Source organism: Bubalus kerabau, chromosome 20 (genome assembly GCF_029407905.1).
Source record: "Bubalus kerabau isolate K-KA32 ecotype Philippines breed swamp buffalo chromosome 20, PCC_UOA_SB_1v2, whole genome shotgun sequence".
Lineage (NCBI taxonomy): Eukaryota > Metazoa > Chordata > Mammalia > Artiodactyla > Bovidae > Bubalus > Bubalus kerabau.
Window position 1 is genome coordinate 13,817,821 of NC_073643.1, and position 19,317 is coordinate 13,837,137.

A 19,317-nucleotide genomic window follows, 5' to 3' on the forward strand; every position below is an offset into this window, starting at 1 on the left:
AAATAGGCTCTGGAATATATTCAAAAGCGGCCTTTTGGCTAGACAGCAGAAAGGTTTGGCCGTTGCTGCCTCAGAAGAGAGTGTTTTCTTCATCTCAATTGGGACAGAGCATTATTGAGTTCTACAACTTGGAATGCAAGGGCTACAGAGACTATCCATTCTGCCTCCTGCCACCATGGGGAAGGAGGGTCAGAAGTGAAAGAGTTTGGCCCAGGTCAGCCAGGCGAGCAGTGGAAGAATTGGCTAGGATGAGAACAAGCTCCCAGGACAGTGCTCCTTCCTGTCTGCCCAGCTTTCGCTGCAAATTGCAAGATATCAGGAAACTTGAAAGTGAATGAGACATGATTTATGACACATCAGTGTCACATAATTTTTTTAAAATGATGCTTTAAGTTATAACATTGGTTTTGACATATCTTTAAAAATATTAATTTTAATGGATAGCTCAGTGGCCTTTCATGACATAGACCACAGGTATTATCTTAGGCCAGAATAGTCGTCTGGCAGCTCTCAACATGCAGTCATGCAAAATCTTAAATAACACTGCCAATCTCTATGTGCTGTTTTACAGAGGACAACCTTGGCCCTTTAGTAACATCCTTGCTGTATATCTTTGAAAGTTCTGGTCCTGAGATGTTTGTCTTGGTAAAGATAAGCTCTAGTCACCATCAAAATAAAAGGACCAGGGACATTTTCTGGAAAGTAAGGGAACCCACCATCTGATACTGAAATTGAAAAAGGAAGTCACTGTGGAGATGCCCTTGGCTTCTGACCCCTGTTGCTGTGTGAGGCTTTCTCCAAAGGTGGGTACCAACTGCATTCCCTGCCCAGTTGTGGCACTGTGACTGGGGGCATCATTGGTGAGTCGGTGGTGGTAAGTCATCACAGAGCAGCCGGCACATCAGAACTGGACATGCCCACGCTGGAGGGTCCACATGAGGGCCCAGTGGCTTCTCTACTGACAGCCTCCCCTTCATTTTGCATTGAGCTGGATGTGCTCAAGTTGACTTGACCACTAAGGCCTCTAGTGACACTGTCGTAGGACGGTGGGAAAGATGTGGTGGAAGCAGTTTCAGATTTGTCTGGGAGCACACAGTTCTCATTTGCTACGAGCGCAGCAAAGCCTTCCTCGGGGAGTGATGCTGCCTCCTCCTCAGCCCTGGGCACCCCCGCAGGGCTGGCGATCGTCCTGGCACGGTGCTGCATGTAGCTCCGATAGGCCTTTTGGATGACAGTGGCTGAGATGTCTTCTTGCTTCCATCGGAGGGTGGTTGCTATTGGTTCATAGGATGCTTTTGAAAGATTAGTTGCCATAAATTTCTCCTCCATATTTGCCTTCAGGGAATCCAACTCCCCAGATTCTCCCAGGACTTTCTTGGTGAAGGCAAACAGGATGTCCAAACAGTGGATCTTATCTCCAGGGACCAAGGGCAGGTCCATCTGGATTAATACATTCCGATTGGGTTTGGGGATTCTCAGGGGGCCAGACAGGGTGTCTGCAAAGTCTGAGAGGGCAGAGAAGGTGATGAACTGAGTGGCCTCTGGGTCAAACTTCTCCCACGTCTCGTAGAACATGTCGAAGTCGTCCTCACTCAGGGGCTCTGTGCTCTCCTCTGTGGCCACATTGAAGTTCTCCAGAATCACTGCGATGTACATGTTGACCACAATGAGGAAGGAGATGATGATGTAGGTGGTGAAGAAGATGATGCCCATGACGGGGCTCCCGCAGTCCCCTCTGGTGCTGTTGTTGATGGTCAAGTTGGGGTCGCAGTAGGGGGGCCCCGTGTTGAGGATGGGGCTGAGGAGCCCGTCCCAGCCCGCTGACGTGGTGATCTGGAAGAGGCACAGCATGCTGTTGGCGAAGGTCTGGAAGTTGAACATGTCGTCAATGCCGGCCTCCCACTTGACGTAGGCAAAGCTGGCCATGCCGAAGATGGAGTAGATGAACATGACGAGGAAGAGCAGCAGCCCGATGTTGAAGAGCGCGGGCAGGGACATCATGAGGGCGAAGAGCAGCGTGCGGATGCCCTTGGCCCCACGGATCAGCCTGAGGATGCGGCCGATGCGGGCCAGGCGGATGACACGGAAGAGTGTCGGGGAGAATAAACTTCCAAGTGACGAAACAATTGCAGAGAACACCAGGCCTTTAAAAGCGAGGGAAGATGGTCTGATTAGTACATCCAACCGTGAGCCCTGAAAAAGTTGGCTGTGATCACACCCCCTCATCTCTGCCCTGTGTGGACTTTCATGAGAGCATCTCCATTCAAGCACCCTGGGCCCTCTGAGCCTGGCACAGTGCTTGGCCTAAAGTAGGGGCTCAGTAAGTGTCCATCGCCTAAATCTGTCTCCTTTGAGTCAGGCCTGCCCTTCCTACCATGTTCTTATCTTTCCCTACATCCAGATACCTTGCTAGTCAACCTCCGTGGTTCTGCTGTCTGTTCAGCTGGATGTGACTGCATCTGTGCCACACGCTGACAGTCCTTTGTCTGTGACACAGACCTGGCTCTCCCTTGAACACTCAGCCCTCAGGTCATGCCTGTTCTTCCACCCTGGTCCCATGCTCTGTGAGAGCCGGGACCCTCTATGATTCATATCCTTATCTCCTACTGCGAAGATTAACTCAGTTCCTGGCACATGGTCCTATGGATAATTGCACAGAGCCTGGAATAAATTATAAGGGGCCTGAGGAGTTGGGCAACTTGCTGACAGCTAAAGCAGAATGGCTTTGAATGGCCAGCTGTCTGCATAATGGCTTTTATTTGTTTCTTTCATTTCCAGCTGTGTTTGAACTCTGTGTTAGGGCCCAGAGACGAGTTTGTTTAGGGTCAGTTACAGCACCTCAGTCCAAACTATGAACCAGAGTTTGCATGTCTCCTTGTGTGATATCCAACTCCAAGATTCGTCTTGAGGACCTGAAGAGGCCAGTTAAGACCACCAAAGTTTAGGCAAGGCCTTTAGGTCACACAGGATTCAAAACCTCTCAGGAGAAATGGTGAGGGGGTATGGTAGACGCTCACTGTCCTTGCCAGGGTGCCCTTGATCCAATTCTCCTACTTGTCTTTTGTCATATGAATATGGATAGTCATGGTAGTATGTTGGAAGGAAGGAGGACATGGGAGGAGAACTGGGAAATAATTATAATTTTGTACTATGAAATCTTTATGAAAGCCCCTCTCTTAAAGTCCAGTTTAACTGGGGCATTTTCCCATAGTGTGCAGTACATTATGTGTTTTTATACTCTACTAAGATTCGGAGAAGGCAATGGCACCCCACTCCATTACCCTTGCCTGGAAACTTCCATGGACGGAGGAGCCTGGTGGGCTGCAGTCCATGGGGTCGCGAAGAGTCAGGACACGACTGAGCTACTTCACTTTCACTTTTCACTTTCATGCATTGGAGAAGGAAATGGCAACCCACTCCAGTGTTCTTGCCTGGAGAATCCCAGGGACGGGGGAGCCTGGTGGGCTTCCGTCTATGGGGTCGCACAGGGTTGGACACGACTAAAGCCACTTAGCAGTAGCAGCAGCAGCAAGATTCTGCCAACCAACTAGTCTACCTCTACAAGGGGGAATGAGTCTTCATACTAACAACTAGATACTCCAAACATGTCTTATCGGTAGGAAGGAAGAAAGGCAGAGAGGACAGAAGCGTGGCTGAAGGGTTCTTGCACTTGTTTTCAAGCTGTCTTTTCTGCCAGTGATGGTGTTGCTGTGTAGGTCAAAGGAACTAGTAGTTTAGGTGTCCCCAAGATAGAACGGAGCACTTTGTGTATCTTTTATTGCTATGGTACTGATATGGGAAGTCACATGAGCAAGCTCCCTTCTCTAATATAAAATAAAAAATGGCTTTCAAAGTCTCTCACTTTGGAAGGAAAACAAACAAAGCAACCCTCCCACCCCCAGAAAACCCAGCAGCAATAGGAAAACAAAACAAAAAAAAAAAAATAAATTTCAGCTCCCCAAACAAGCACAACCCAAGGCTGTGTTTCAGCACCAGGAGAGAGAGACTGATTAAGTGCTGCCAGGTTGTATTTAGAGGCTATTAGCTCTTGATGGTAAATCAATGGAAAATTAAATCTATAGCTATGCTTTGACATGAAAAGTAAGCAGGTCATGATATAACAGGTCAGGATATATTTATAACACAAAGTAAAGCTGCTGTGCTGGGATTTGGCCTTTATAGGGCCAAATTTTGGCAAATCACACGAAGGCCAGGGACAGTCTCTTGGTTGTTGGTAGGAGGCTGTTAGTTTGTTAAAAAGAACATTGCTGCTGCTAAGTGGCTTCAGTCGTGTCTGACTCTGAGCGACCCCATAGATGGAAGCCCACCAGGCTCCCCTGTCCCTGGGATTCTCCAGGCAAGAACACTCGAGTGGGTTGCCATTTCCTTCTCCAATGCATGAAAGTGAAAAGTGAAAGTGAAGTCGCTCAGTCATGTCCAACCCTCAGCGACCCCATGGACTGCAGCCTTCCAGGCTCCTCTGTCCATAGGATTTTCCAAGCAAGAGTACTGGAGTGGGGTACCATTGCCCCTGGTCTAAATTCAGCTCCACCTTTCACAAACTATATGACCTCATATAACTTCCTTAATTCTGAAGCTCCATATTAAATGTATAAAATGACTATAGTAAACTCCTTCCCAGGGCTGCCATGGAGATCCATGGATCCCAGCCCAGTTCTCAGAACTCAGCAAGCACTCAATTATATGGTGGCTGCATTACCCACTTGAGCCTCTGATTCCATTCATTTTCTCTGAACAACATTGACCCCCAAATACTGGGCCTGTCATTTAACAACACCCAGACTAGGTCATAACAGCATTGATCTCTTGGCATTGGTCCCTTGACTTTTCTGTCACTCATATTCCCTAAGTGGATAGTTATACAGAGAGTTAATTCCAAACCCTTGACTTAAGAATCTCCTTTGAACAATCTCCTTCTAGTCTTTCTGCACTCTTCTGGCAACCACCTCCTTTTCCAGAAAGTATTTTATGACTCACCTCACACCACCACACCACCCACTCTCTGCTTTGAAGGCCATAAAGATAAGACCCACTGGAAACTCTGTCATCTTACATTCCCTACTGCCCCCAGCCCCCCACATTCTGACGATGGGGGTGCACACAGCACGCGCTGGAATACTCTTCATGGCAGCATGGAGAAAGCCAGTGGAACCTCTCCCTTTCATTGGGAGGCGCGGGGGCATTTTAAATCCGCTGCTTTTGCAAAGCAGCAAATACTGGACTCCTCTAATATACAACATAGGTTTTTAGAAGTTTGTTAGCTGTCCCTTTGGTTTTGAAAGACTGGTCAAAATGACCCCAAGCAGAGTCTGGGTGACCCAACCACATGCAATGTCCACTTACTCCCAATGGAGAGGACCACGACGACGAAGTCAAACACATTCCAGCCGTTGGTGAAGTAGTAATGTCTCAAGGCAAACATCTTCATGACACACTCTCCCGTGAAGACGGCCACAAAGAACTGGTTGATTTTGTTCAGGACTTTTGTCTTTTCTTCACTCTGCTCATCAGTCTCCACCATCATGGTGATCATGTTGAGGCAGATGAGGACCATGATAACGATGTCAAAAGTCTGCCTGGTCACGATGTCAAAGACAAAACCCTGGTACTTATTCTGAGAAAACAAGAGATGGGACATAAGGCCTTTGGGCAACATAAACCAGGCACCTGGAGAGGCAGTGTTCTTTACAGAAGGGTTTTTAAAGTCTGTCTCTTTCATCTCCCTCACACTCCACATCCTGACAGAAGCCAAGTCTTGATCTTCCAAAATCTCACTTGTGGTTGATTCTAACTCAGTGCCTCAGTTCAAGTCCTGGTTGCCATTCCTGGCACCATAAAATCACCAGGCACTTTGTCCCTGTCTATGCTCTTTCCTCCACTTACAGTGCCCTTCCAGTCCCTTCTCTTGGCCATCTAAATCTCCTTGAGTGATCTATCTCTCTTAATCCCCACTTCCCTCAGGGAATCTTCAATTACACCATACCACATCACTTCATCCCTTCTTTGGGCTCCCCCAGCCTTTACAAGGAAATCAAATATTCCTGAATATTCATTGGAAGGATGGATGCTGAAGCTGAAACTCCAATACTTTGGCCACCTGATCCGAAGAACTGATTCATTAGAAAAGACCCTACAGAAGGCTAACAAACACATGAAAAGATGCTCAACATCACTCATTATCAGAGAAATGCAAATCAAAACCACTATGAGGTACCATTTCACGCCAGTCAGAATGGCTGCGATCCAAAAGTCTACAAGAAATAAATGCTGGAGAGAGTGTGGAGAAAAGGGAACCCTCTTACACTGTTGGTGGGAATGCAAACTAGTACAGCCACTATGGAGAACAGTGTGGAGATTCCTTAAAAACCTGGAAATAGAACTGCCTTACGATCCAGCAATCCCACTGCTGGGCATACACACTGAGGAAACCAGAAGGGAAAGAGACATGTGTACCCCAATGTTCATCGCAGCCCTGTTTATAATAGCCAGGACATGGAAGCAACCTAGATGTCCATCAGCAGATGAATGCATAAGAAAGCTATGGTACATATACACAATGGAGTATTACTCAGCCATTAAAAAGAATACATTTGAATCAGTTCTAATGAGGTGGATGAAACTGGAACCTATTATACAGAGTGAAGTAAGCCAGAAAGAAAAACACCAATACAGTATACTAACGCATATATATGGAATTTAGAAAGATGGTAACAATAACCCTGTGTATGAGACAGCAAAAGAGACACTGATGTATATAACAGTCTTATGGACTCTGTGGGAGAGGGAGAGGGTGGGAAGATTTGGGAGAATGGCATTGAAGCATGTATAATATCATATATGAAACGAGCTGCCAGTCCAGGTTCGATGCACGATACTGGATGCTTGGGGCTGGTGCACTGGGACGACCCAGAGGGATGGTATGGGCAGGGAGGAGGGAGGAGGGTTCAGGATGGGGAACACATGTATACCTGTGGTGGATTCATTTCAATATTTGGCAAAACTAATACAATATTGTAAAATTTAAAAATAAAATAAAAAATTAAAAAAAAAAAAAAAAGACCCTGATGCTGGGCAAGATTGAAGGCAGGAGGAGAAGGGGATGACAGAGGATGAGATGTTTGAATGGCATCACTGATTCAATGGACATGAGTTTGAGCAAGCTCCGGGAATTGGTGATGGACAATCCATGGGGTCACAAAGAGTCAGACACAACTGAGCAACTGAACTGAACTGAACTGAACAGCCTTTACAGTCGGTCTAGAGCTCTAGTGTTTCATGTATACCTCTCTTTTCTACTAGAAAATGAGCTCTTTGAGGATGGGGTCATGTCTTATTTAATTTTGTGTTCCTGCAGTGCCCTGCATAGAGTTCAAGAACTTCTTGAAAAATTATTTGAGAGTCAAGTCGAGTAGTGCACACACATATAAAGTCAAGTGCAGTGGTACAACTGATTCTTATAAATGCTATTTTTATTCCTGGATAGATGTCTAAGCAGGGCACGGAGTCAGGTCTTGGTTATTTGCTTTCTTAGAGGAAGGCAGAGTGGCCTGGACCAAAAGATCATTTTGGATAGGGGCTGTTTTTATAGCATTAAAAAAAATTTTTCCTTGTGTGGCCCTCTAGTCTTTCCTGTGCTGTTAACATCTTACTGTTATGTGAGTTCTTGATTCCAACTTTACTCTCCTCCCTCACCTTGTCTTTGACACTTCTGAGCTCTCTGGAACTCACCTGTCTTGATCGGCAAACTTCTCCTCTTACTCACCAGCTGCTTATTCTCCCCACTCCACAGACCCCAGGGCTGGGGACAGAGATGAAGTCCCTCTAATTCTTCACGGTCAATCCCAGACCTTTGCTCCTCCTGTGTCTCATAAAACCTCTCCTCCTCTGACACCTGCATCATCAGGTTAGCCCACCTTCACCCCCTCTTCTTTGCTACCACTTACCTACATCCTGGTCCCTCTGCTTTATTACTGATGAGTGAGACTCTTGGCCACACTTGACCACTCTTGGCTATTTGCTCTCAGTTCCTTAGCTAAATCTCTAATGATCTAGCTTTTCCTTAGAGAAAAATCTTGAACCTCATGTCTCTCTCCAGCTACCAGACTACTTCTCTCCCCACTTTCACAGTTAAATTTCTTGAAAGAGTTATGTGTAGTCATTGTTTCCCATGCACTCCTCAGCCTCCTCCAACATAGCTTTTGTCCCCCTCCTGTCGCTAAAATGTCTCTTGTTAAGATCTCATAACCTCCATGCTGCAAAATCCCAAAACACTTGTTTGATATCATTTAGCACATCCTCCACCTTGAAACGCTCCTTACTTGGTTCCTAGCAGGCCTTACTTCCCCGATTCTTTTCTTGCCTTTCTGGCTGCTCTTTTTTGAGTCTTCTTTACTCAACCTTGAGATGTTAGAGTTCCTCCAGGCTCAGTCTTAGGTACCCTTTGCTCTTCACCCCATTCTTTCTTTCCTGGCAATTTCTCCAGCCTGTGAACTAATATGTGTGTGATTTTGCTAATTGCTTTCCTGCATCACTGGACTGCCATCTCTGTGAGGGCAGGAACATCTCACTGCTCTATCCCCAGTGTCTGCATAGTATCTAGCATGCAATAGATGATCAATAGATAGCTGAATGAATGGATGACAGAATGGACAACTGAATTACACTTCAAATAGAATTATAAAGTCACTCCACTAGGTTGCTTACATTTACTTCTGTACAAGAAGGACTTCCTGAGTGCATAGTATGTGCAGGGCTCTGCATGAGTGGCTGTGAGGGAGAAAGGAACCTGTTGTGAGTCTCGCTAGGGAGCTCCCAGGAGCTGCGAAGCAGGCAGAGGGGAGAAGGGCCGTGATAGAGGCTGGTTCCTGCTTTCTGCTTCACAGTGGGGATGGGATGCTACCCTGCAGGGTTTGAGCAAAGAATCAGACCCAAGTGGGCCTGGCTCCAGGCATAGCTGCTGGCTCATGTCTTTTCTGGGATGCTGAGCCCCTAGTAGTTTTTATTTCATCACTGAAAATGGTGAAAAAAAATACAGGCCCATTCATGACTTCTAATGAAACAGAGCAGGCAACACTGCTAAGTTCCGGACATCATGTTTGTCCTCGATACTCAGCTGCTGGGGAATGATGCAGCTTTCTAGCTGCTCTTGGCTTAGCTTGTGGGCAGAGATCACCTCTTTGCAACCCTCGGTGCTCTCAGAGATGATGAAGTGGGTGACTGATGATGTGATATTCTGGAGCCTATTATTTTCTTATAAAGTGGAGTATATGAAACCTACTTTTAGTGATTTCTATAGTAGGGAATGTTGCAGAATAAAATTTACCAGTTTTGTGGAAGGTTTTGTCTTTGCTATAATGAAGCATAAGATTTAGAACTTGGGCTTCACCTGAGGCAAGGAGTACTATGTACATGCGTGTGTCGGAGGTCTGTATGTCATCCGAGCCCGGCCCTGCTATGAGCTGGCACACGTGCACCTGTGGAGCAGAGTCCTATGCCAGTGCTCACCTTACCTGGCCAGCTCCACCTGTTGGGACCCCTTAGGGAAGAAGGTGGCCATTCCAGTGCTAGTAATCTGATGAGGAGGAGACCGGACCTGGGAAGGTGAGTCTCAGATGGGAGCAGGCATTTCTCTTTGGGCTTGGGCTTCTTTCTTGGCTCTGGACATTGTGGAGGGCAGATGATCAGCTTTGTCCCAGTGGGTAGTGGGTGCCAAGATGTCGCCTGCCATATGGATGCCAGCCAGGAGCTAGGATGGGCCAAGGCTTGTGGGTCCTGGAGACCAGCCAGATGCAATTGCTGCTCGGGTCCTGCTCTGCCAGTTTCCCTTTTGGCATCCCTAAGCCTCAAAGTCTTGTTTAAATGTTCCAACCCTGCCTCAGCTATGCTGAACGGAATAAAGGAAAGAATGTCGGCCATGCCTGGACCAGAATATTAAGGAGAGAGTCACGCTCCTCCACTAGAGCCATTACTGCTGATAGTTAGTGATACACCCCCACCCCATCCAAAGGGATGACTCATGTCAGGAACTCAGCTGGGCTATGAGGCCTTACTTTTCTCACCCACATGGAAGGCCTCCTCCAGCGCCCGCCTTGGAGGACCTTGGGGATGGTGCACACAATTAGGAAACATGATGATTTTGTTGTAGGTCTTCCTGCTCAACCACTGACTTCCACCCCTATCGCACTGTCTGGAATTTCAACACTAGAGTCCTACCTTTGTATTCAGACAGCACCCTCTCCATGGTCCCTTTTGGAAATGCAACCCACTCTGTCCCAAGGAAATTGTCCTCCTTGAGAGGAGAAAGCTGTGATTGGCATGTGGGATTGGCTGACGAGAGGGGAGAAGCTGAGATGTTAGAGAGAGATGGAGCAAGTATGTAGGGAGAGGTACCCCAAGCTGTCATGATTTTGCCAAGGGTTGCCTCTAGCAGAGAACACCTTGCTGTATGTTCAAATGTGGATTCAAAACCAGTCCAGCCATCAGTATAGACTAGCAAGGACTCAGATGCTTGCTTCTCAGTAGGTCTTAGGAGCCTTCGCCCGTAACCCCTACTTGAGTATGATTGGCTGGGCTCAGCCTTTCATCTACATCTTCTAAGTTTGAACTTGTTCATTGGACATTGGAGGGATACTCGCTGAACCTTAGGGACTCACTTCAGGTTAATTCAACCCCAGTTATCTTGATCTTACACTGGATTTGGAAGGAAACCTCTGCCCCTACAGAGATCTGAACATCCTCTCACTCCCCACTGTAACACCTCTTATCAGAACTGAGAGTAGTGATACATTTGTGATCACAGTTTCCAAGTAAAGTGTGTGACAGGTCACAGCATTTTCCCCTCCTGTAAATGTTTTTAAGACTTTGTGCTCATGAAGTTTTTAGTAACTTATGCAAACCCCATGCCTTGATTTAGAAATCCTAATCCCTTGACCAACAGAATGTTTGTTTCCCTCATTCATTTAGGAAAAGGCCTGTACCTTTGCTGAAGGTCCTTAGGCTTTGCCCTTGTGTGAGGAAGGGCTAATGGGCTTGAGCCATGGCTCTTAGTGAACAAAAGAATCAAAGAGGGGTATGGTGCTAAGCTTTGGTCAGTCTTTAAACACTAAAGTGGGATAATTTTTGGTTCCTATTGTGTCACCTGACCATGACCGTAACTGGGCCCAGGATCCCAGCTGGGCTAGGTTTGGCCATTTTCTCTCTGTCTACCTGTAAGCATAGGGTGGAATGTGGCGGTGAGCCTGGAGATACATTGCAACCTACATCATGACTCATAATCACAAATGTTTAATCTCAGGTCTCGAACCATCCTTAATATCATTTAGCCTAATCTGTTTTCGATCTGGTGCTGGAACCCTAAGCCTGTTGGGCAATTCACTACTTCCCTACACGGGTCTATTTGGAACATCTACAGGAGTATGTTCACTCCAGAAGACCAGAGTTGCTTCTTGCAGACCTTTTTTCCTAGGGCCTGGAAACTCTCATTAGCTCATCCCCAAACTCAACTAGATGTCCTCCTCCACACAGAATTCTGGTCAGACCCCTACCAACACAGGCATGGGCTGTCAGGTTGGAGTGACATGCTCTGCTAGAGGGGGTGGGGGGATTTGGGGCTCACCAGGGGCCGTGGTATGGGCTTCTGGGGCTTCTTGGAGCCCAGCTTCTTCATGGCATTGTAGTACTTCTTCTGCTCCTCTGTCATGAAGATGTCCTGGCCCCCTAAGTGCAGAGAGACAGGATGATACACACTACTGTTACTGCCCCCAGTGGCAGCCTTCAGCCCTTTCTGGGCCTGACTCCAGACAGGGTCAGTGTTGGTGCTAAAGGCCAAGACTGGGCTCCTGGTCAGGCGTGGGCGCTGTGACTAGGGGTGCCTCAGTCACGAGGTCAGGGGACAGATGGGAAGTCTAAGATTTGCCACTACCTCAGAAACACCTGAGCCCCACTTATCTTTTTTTTCTGTTGGTTGAAGTTGTCAATGATGACGCCAACAAAGAGATTGAGTGTGAAGAAGCCGCCAAAAATGATGAAGATGACAAAGTAAAAGTACATGTACACGTTGTCCTCCCACTTGGGCTGCAGGTTCACCTGTGAGCAGACAAGTGGTGGCATGGGAACAAGGGGGCATCTTAGCTTGTGGTAACCCCAAAGAACCCTGAGCCCCAAGCCAAGGACCTGGGTGCAGGGGGCTTATTTGGGAGGTGATCCCAGGAAGCAGAAGTGAGGCCGGGGGAGGGGAAGCAGGAACAGGATAAAGGCCACGCAATCATCACAGGCAAGTGGCACGCCATCCTCTAAGGACCGCAGAACACAGCTCAGAATTGTGCTTCGAAGGGACAAGGGGGCAAGGGCATGTGTCTACAGACTCCCACAGCTGACGTGTGAGGGTCACCCCCATGGACTTGCGGTCCTCTGCGCTTGCAGGAGGAGCTGCAGAGCAAACTCTGAGGCACTGAAGAAAATCAAACCTCAGATAAAACCAGCAACATAGCACGAGGGCGAACTCAGAGGGGCCGAGGGGACATGGGACGGACTGTCAGTAGTGTCTTTTGCCCCAGCAGGAAAGGGTCTTTCCCCAACAGCACCCATCTCCACCCATCAGCTGCCATGACGGTGTCTGGAATTCCATTGTTCTAGCTACACTGCCCTTGGCCCCACCTCTGCCCAGGGAGTACCCTCACACGCAGTCTTTTAGAGGTTCTCTGATAATTTCCTCAGTGGTGAACAGAGGAGGAACTTGGGAAGCCTAGAAGACTAGGTTGGTTTAAATATCCAACAGAGGGCCCGCCGGCCGCTGTTTCGGGTTGTGGGATAGTGCCAGACTGCTGGGTGATCGCCTCTCTCAGCACCAAGGCTGCTTTCAGTCCATTTCAAATAGACTAGTGTGGGTGGGATGCACAGAGGGAGAAGCAGGAGGGGCTGCAGGCTGAGACTCACATCCCGGGAATCGACAGCCGCATACATGATGTCCATCCAGCCTTTAAAGGTTGCCTGGAAACAAGGAGCAGAGGCCACTCAGTGTCCGCCCAGTCATCTCCATCGGCCTCTATTTTGATTCACTTATTTGTCTGTTTTTCTCATACAGCATTCCCCGCCCGCCACTCCCCGGAGCCAGTTCTGACACGTCTCTGATTTCAGAGCCTGGCATGCCATAGCTACTTAGGGACTAGTTGTGGAACAAATCTGTGAACAAATGGTGGGTGCAGAAAGTCGTGGGTAACTGCGTGACAAACATAAGTAATTCCAGCAGCACTGAATGACAAGTGGATGAAAAGGGATGAATGAATGAATGAATGGAAGTGTGAATGTTAGTGACATTCACAAGCCAGCATTACTTGTCATTACAACAGACCTGGAACATAGTTCATTACCCTCTAGGAGATGATTTGCAGTAGAAGACTGTTTAGTCTATGTGACTAAATCAGGTCTATTCTGTGAAAGTATTGAATTCTAAATTATCACCCAATACAGTCTCATGGTAAGCCCATCCCTTTATTCTGTTAGCCCACATTGGTCTAATTGCACCACTATGAGGTCGCACTCACTGATAAGCTCCTCTAGCCTCACAGTGTCCTCTGTAGGAATAGGGAATAATCTCAGTTCACATTGAGTGCTATCCCTTGCAGAGTCTCCACATAGCACCTTCTGGGAGACCCCAGACTGTCCACATTATTGAGCAGCCAAAGGAAGAGACAAGGTTGATCTCAGGACTCACCACCTGCAGAAGCGCGAGGTAGCCCATTGCAACATTATCAAAGTTGACCTTCACATTGACCCAAAATAAGCTTCCAGTGTGGTTTTGACGTTCACAGTCAGACATGTTATTCACAGTAGACCAAGGCACGAGAAGAAAGCCTTCATTGGTCTTGTTGATGCATTTCTGAAACTTCCCCGCAAAGAAGTTCACGCCCATGATGCTGAAGATGAGCCAGAAGATGAGGCAGACGAGTAGGACATTCATGATGGATGGGATGGCACCCACCAGGGCATCTACCACCACCTGGGGAGAAAGGCAAAAAGACCTGGAGCCCCACCAATGTTCCACTTTTCTTGCTAAATTCCAATTCTTTCTACATTTATTCAGGTTGCGTCACAAGCCAGTGGCCTTTGGAAGGAAGAGGAGTGGGTTAATCAGAGCCAAAATTCAGACTCAGAAGACAGAGGCACTGGGCAGCTGAAGATGGGTTTATACCTTCTCTCTCAAGGTCATTCAGGGCAGGGCCCACTGTCTCTCCTCAAAATTGAGGACACATTTATAAGTGCATACATGCTCAGTTGGGGGTGCAAGTGTGTTTTGTACTTGTACACACAGACTTCTAGAACTTTATAAAGTATATTTTTATAAAATATATAGTGTACTTTGGTCAATAATCAGTGAGAACCCAAATTCATATTCACAAACTTGCTGATTTGTAAATCAGCAACCTGGAGATAAAATAAATATCAAAATATTTCAGTCATAAGTTCCTAATGTTTGTAAAGACACAAGTTAATTTTAAAAGTCCACACTTGTTTTGAAAGCACTGTGTATTTTTGAGGCAATGGTGGAAGAGGGAAGCAAACCTTGCCTTCTGCACCAGGAGACTTCCATGGTTATGAGGAGGGGGCGGGAATGAGCAGTCCAGTGTCCCCTGTGAGACAAGGGCCAGGCTTGTGAGCATTCCCTTCTGAGGAAGACGGGAGGGCAAGGTGGAGGCTGAAGCCATGGATGAGGAGAGGGATGCATCAAAGGAGAGAATCCAGAGGGCAAATGATTGGGCTGGGTTGGAGAAACGATCCCTGCAGGTGGGTGGTGGCTAAGCTGCTGTGTGTCACCGCATTTAAAAGGAATGTCAGAGGCAAGGCTTATTTGTCATGAAAGATGAAGAGCTTGGGATGTTGTGAAGATTTTTACAATAAGGACAAAAGGCGTGAAGCAGGGTCACCTCACTGAGAGCAAGAGAGAGTGAGGTCTGGGTCCTGTTGGATGTGAGAAGCGAAGAGCGCTTACAGAGGGACTTGAAGGAGAACCAGGAGAGTTGGGACACTGCAGGACCACCAGTGTGACAGCAGAAAGTGGGGCTCTGTGGGGCGGGGCCCAGCGCTCAGGGTCAGTGGTACACAGAGCATGAAGGTGGCGTGGAAACCAAATGCTGCAGACCAGAGCAGTTAGGAGGTAAGCCTTACCCGCATGCCTTCAAATCGAGACAGAGCCCGCAGTGGCCGCAGGGCACGGAGGGTCCGAAGGGCTTTGATGGATGCCATATCAGAATACTGCAGGATCTTCGCTATGAGGCTTGTCAATGAGATCTGACAAGAGAGCAGGCAGAGAGCAAAAGCATCACCCTAAGGTTCCTCAGTTGGCCCTGGTGGAAGAAGACAGGGAATCCCTCCCACTCCCTACTCTGTAGGAGCCATCATCCTGGCTTCCACCTTATTCTGAACTCGAATGAGAGGTTAAGCAAGAGTCCAATCTCTTCACTTTCATTAAAGCTTTCATTCAACATTAATCTGAACTACTGTTAAAGAAAATCTCAGTCTCTCACATTGCCACCCCCTGGTTGTAGGTAGTCAAGCTCCTGGTGGAGTAAATCAGCCTTCCCTTTCCCTTCTAGGGGCATTAGCCAGGTCCCAACAGCCTTTATCATTTGATTGACTTTCAAAGACTTGGATAGAGATGCTGGCCCTTCATGGGGGTGACGCTGAAAGTGCATCTTGAGGAATATAAAGTGATTCTCAATTGTATGTGCTCAGAAAAGAGGAAGGAAAGAGTCCTGGGCTGGGTGAGATCTGTTTTTTAGCCGCTCAGTTGCGTCTGACCCCATGGACTGTAGCCTGACAGCTCCTCTGTCCATGGGATTTCCCAGGAAAGAAGACTGGAATGGGTTGCCTTTTCCTTCTCCAGGGGATCCTCCTGACCTAGGGAATTTTCCTGTGTCTCCTGCATTGGCAGGCAGATTTTTTACCACTGAGCCACTGGAGAAGCTGGGTGGGGTCTAGTTCCCTTTCAACACTGATTTTTTTTGCGACCTTCAGTCAGTGCCTTGCTAGTCCAGGTTCACAAAAGTTGTTACCCTTTGTAAAGTGAGGAGTCAGACTAAGAGAACTCTGAAGCCCTCACAGCTCTGCAATTTTGCAGGAAGGATGACTGGCATGGGGTCAGGAGATTCAGCTTTGACAGACAGCTGAGTACAGTGACTTGAGTTGTGAGTCCCTGTTGGTCAGTCAGTTTTGCATTTTTCAAGTGTTGGACCAAGGACTGCAAATGACACAAACTGACATGGAAAAATGGTCACGCTTCCCAGGAACTTTGAAGGTTCCAGAGAGATACCTTATGCATTGGCATGAGCTTGCCAGAGACTGTGACCCAATCCTGGGAGACCCCAACGGCACCATGACTGGTGGGCTGAATTCAGGCTCAGCCTGTCTTGAGAGCTGGGTGGGTGTGTCAGAAAAGAAAGGGTTTACACTTGGGTGCTAGAGCCCCAAATAATGCCTGTTCTCTGAACTGTAGCTTATTCCACTAGGACAAAAAAATGGAATGGGAAGGACCCCCTTCCTTCATCCAGGCAACTCTCCAGACGTCACCAGGTGGCACCCAGCTGCCTGGCTGACTGAGAGCAGGAGGTCTGGGGTCAGTTCCATCCTGGACCCTGTTCAGTCTTTTGCTCAGTCCCCAGGAGGGCTGCAAAATCTGCAGTTGGGGCAATCAGTAGCTGGGGCCTCTCCATCAAAGCTCTCCTGCTCAAGTCCAACTCCATTCCTACAGCTCAGGCCACAAGCCTCCCAACTGATCTCTAGGCCCCATTGCTGCATCCATCCCATCCATTCTCCACTGCAAATTTGATTATGATCATGTTTCTCCCTTACTCCCAACCTTCCCTGATGCTTTAGCATCTTAGGACAAGCTCCAGACTCCTTAGCCTATATTATATGGCCACAGCCTGCTTTGCCAATCATGTATCATCCATATATCCTACCCAAATCAAATCATTCCCTAAATGTACCTGTGTCTGTGCCTCTGCCCAGGGTCATCTTTTAATTAAATTGGCCACTCCACCCCTTTTTGTATCTTGTTGCTCCCACTCATTTTAAGTTCTGTATCTAATGCCAACTTCTATATGAAGCCTTCCCAGCTACGCCACCCCCAGAGTGGATGCAGGTTTATGTCTCTATGTCCCTAAGACACTAATTGCTTCCAGCAGTGCTCACAGCATCCTCAATCATCATATGTTTATTTCTCTCTGTGTGTCCTATCTGCTGGAGGATTAAAGTATAAACTTCTGGAGATAGGGAATTTTTATTTCTTGGCTTCTATCTCTCCCAGAGCACTTCATAAGGCAATCTTATATTCTGTAGTTATAAATAAGCATTTTGACAAATTGAAAGAAAGACAGAGTATGTTGGGATGAGTGGATGGAAGGAAGGAAAGAAAGAAGGAAGATATATTGATAGAAAGTTGAAGGGTGATTGGATAGAAGAATGGATTAAACGATACAAGGATGGATATGATAGAATTGAAAGAGACGATGGAAGAAAGAAGGCAAAGAAGAATTGACATAGTGGATAAATGGGGTGGATGGACTGGGGAAGGATGGCTGGCTGGATAAAATGACTGATGGATGAATGAAAAGATAGATGGAGAGAGGAATGGAAGAGATGAGAGGATGGATGGAAGGTTGACAGGATGGATGAGTGGAAGAAAAGCGGATGAATGGACAGATGGGTGGAAGAAAGGAAGGACAGGTGGTTAAGGAAGATTAAAGGAAGAATAGAAAGATAGAAATGAATGAGTAGAAAGATACTTGGATGGAAGGTGCTTGAATGAATGAATAGAAAGTTGGATGACTGGACAGTTTGATAGAAAGAGAAATCAAAGGATAGAAAGAGAAGGGTTAAGAATCAATTGATGGATGGATAGAAAGTTAGGGTGAACAGAGGGACAGAAGGGACGAGAGGAAGAAGAATGAGGATGGAGGGAGGGAGGGGGAGGACTGACAGAGGATAAATAGGAGACGTAAACATGAACGGATGTTTGGAAGGAAGGAAGAAGGGAAGGGTGAATGGTCGGATAGATGGAAGAAGGGATGGGTTGTCAGAAGGAGAACTAGTAGGAAAATGGGTGGATGAGTGGGTGACCATTTCAGGTGATCAGGACTGAAATTAGTGAGACCTACTTAGGAGTGACTGCCCCTCACAAGGGTGGGTGGCTGGAATTAAACATTTATCCCTCATCTATGAATAATTATTTGATAACCTACAAAATTATCACCTGTGACTCAGATTTCAGGCCTCACAGCTAATCCCTGTGATACAGTGGCCTGATGCTGCTAGTGCATTGGTATCAGGAAAGAAGAGAATTGGGTGTCCAGGCCTGCTGTGGGGGACCTGCCAACACAGGAGGCTGGACAGAATGTTCTGAACTGGACTCCATCCAGCTTCAGGAGGCAAGCACCAAATACAGACACATTTCCTAACACCTCTGATGTGCAGACCTTGGCACTGATGGCTGTGGGAGTGCGGGAAGCAGAGACAAACTTAGCACGTGCCTCCCCCTGCCTGCAGGGACCCTCAGACATGCAGCAGTGAACAAACAGCCCAGGCAGCCATCCTGAAAAGCCAAGGCTGCAAGAGCCTGGACAGATGGAGGACTGTATGGTCAAGAAGAGGAGGCACTCTCTCTGGGCTCTGGGGGCTAAAAGGACTATTAGGAGACTTTATTGAGTATGGTCTCCCCAGAGCTTTGAAAATCTCAAGTTTAATGAGTGGGAGGCCCTTGGTAAATCCCCTAAGGCAGGGCCAGTGGCTACAAGTCCATCTGAACACACAAGCTCCAGGCATCACCTCTCCAGTGGGGCCTCTCTCACTCTTAGTGCCACTGCGGAAGTGCCGGTGGTGCACGCTCGGTGGTTCTCCATCCTGTCCGCACACTGGACATGCCCAGAAACTTTTACAGGACACTGACGCCTGGACTCCATCTAGGGCCAGAAACATATGAATCTCTGGGAAGAGGAGTGTTTGTTCACTGTATTCTTACGAGCTCCCCAAGTGATTCTAAAGCACAGCAAGGGCTGGAGATCACTGAGTCAGAGGGAGGGCAGGTTCTCTGTGCCAGGCAGTCTTTAGCATCCTGAGGTCCGGAAGCCCTGCCAGTGGACTCAAGGTCATGTCTATCTTGCTTTGAATGTAAAATACAGAGAGTAGAAAGTGGTCTTTCTGGATGGAGACCAAGGACCTAAAGACTCACTCGAAGGTCACTGTTGTGTTGGAATCATGTACTGTTTAGATCTTACCTGGATCACAGGGATACAGGGCTATTCT

General features: G+C 47.5%; 1 protein-coding gene across 4 annotated transcripts in view; it reads right to left on the minus strand.

Moving 5' to 3' along the window:
* Positions 1 to 331: 331 nt before the first annotated feature.
* Positions 332 to 19,317, minus strand: part of SCN10A (sodium voltage-gated channel alpha subunit 10) — a 103,933-nt gene continuing 84,947 nt past the window's right edge. For all 4 annotated transcript variants that reach the window (XM_055557093.1, XM_055557092.1, XM_055557091.1 and 1 more), the window contains 7 exons: positions 15,184 to 15,306; positions 13,733 to 14,017; positions 12,955 to 13,008; positions 11,968 to 12,105; positions 11,636 to 11,740; positions 5,365 to 5,635; positions 332 to 2,144 (listed from right to left, as the gene is read on the minus strand). In XM_055557093.1, coding sequence (XP_055413068.1) covers positions 883 to 2,144; positions 5,365 to 5,635; positions 11,636 to 11,740; positions 11,968 to 12,105; positions 12,955 to 13,008; positions 13,733 to 14,017; positions 15,184 to 15,306 — 2,238 coding nt within the window. In that variant the 3' untranslated portion in view covers positions 332 to 882. The remainder of the gene's footprint in view (positions 2,145 to 5,364; positions 5,636 to 11,635; positions 11,741 to 11,967; positions 12,106 to 12,954; positions 13,009 to 13,732; positions 14,018 to 15,183; positions 15,307 to 19,317) is intronic.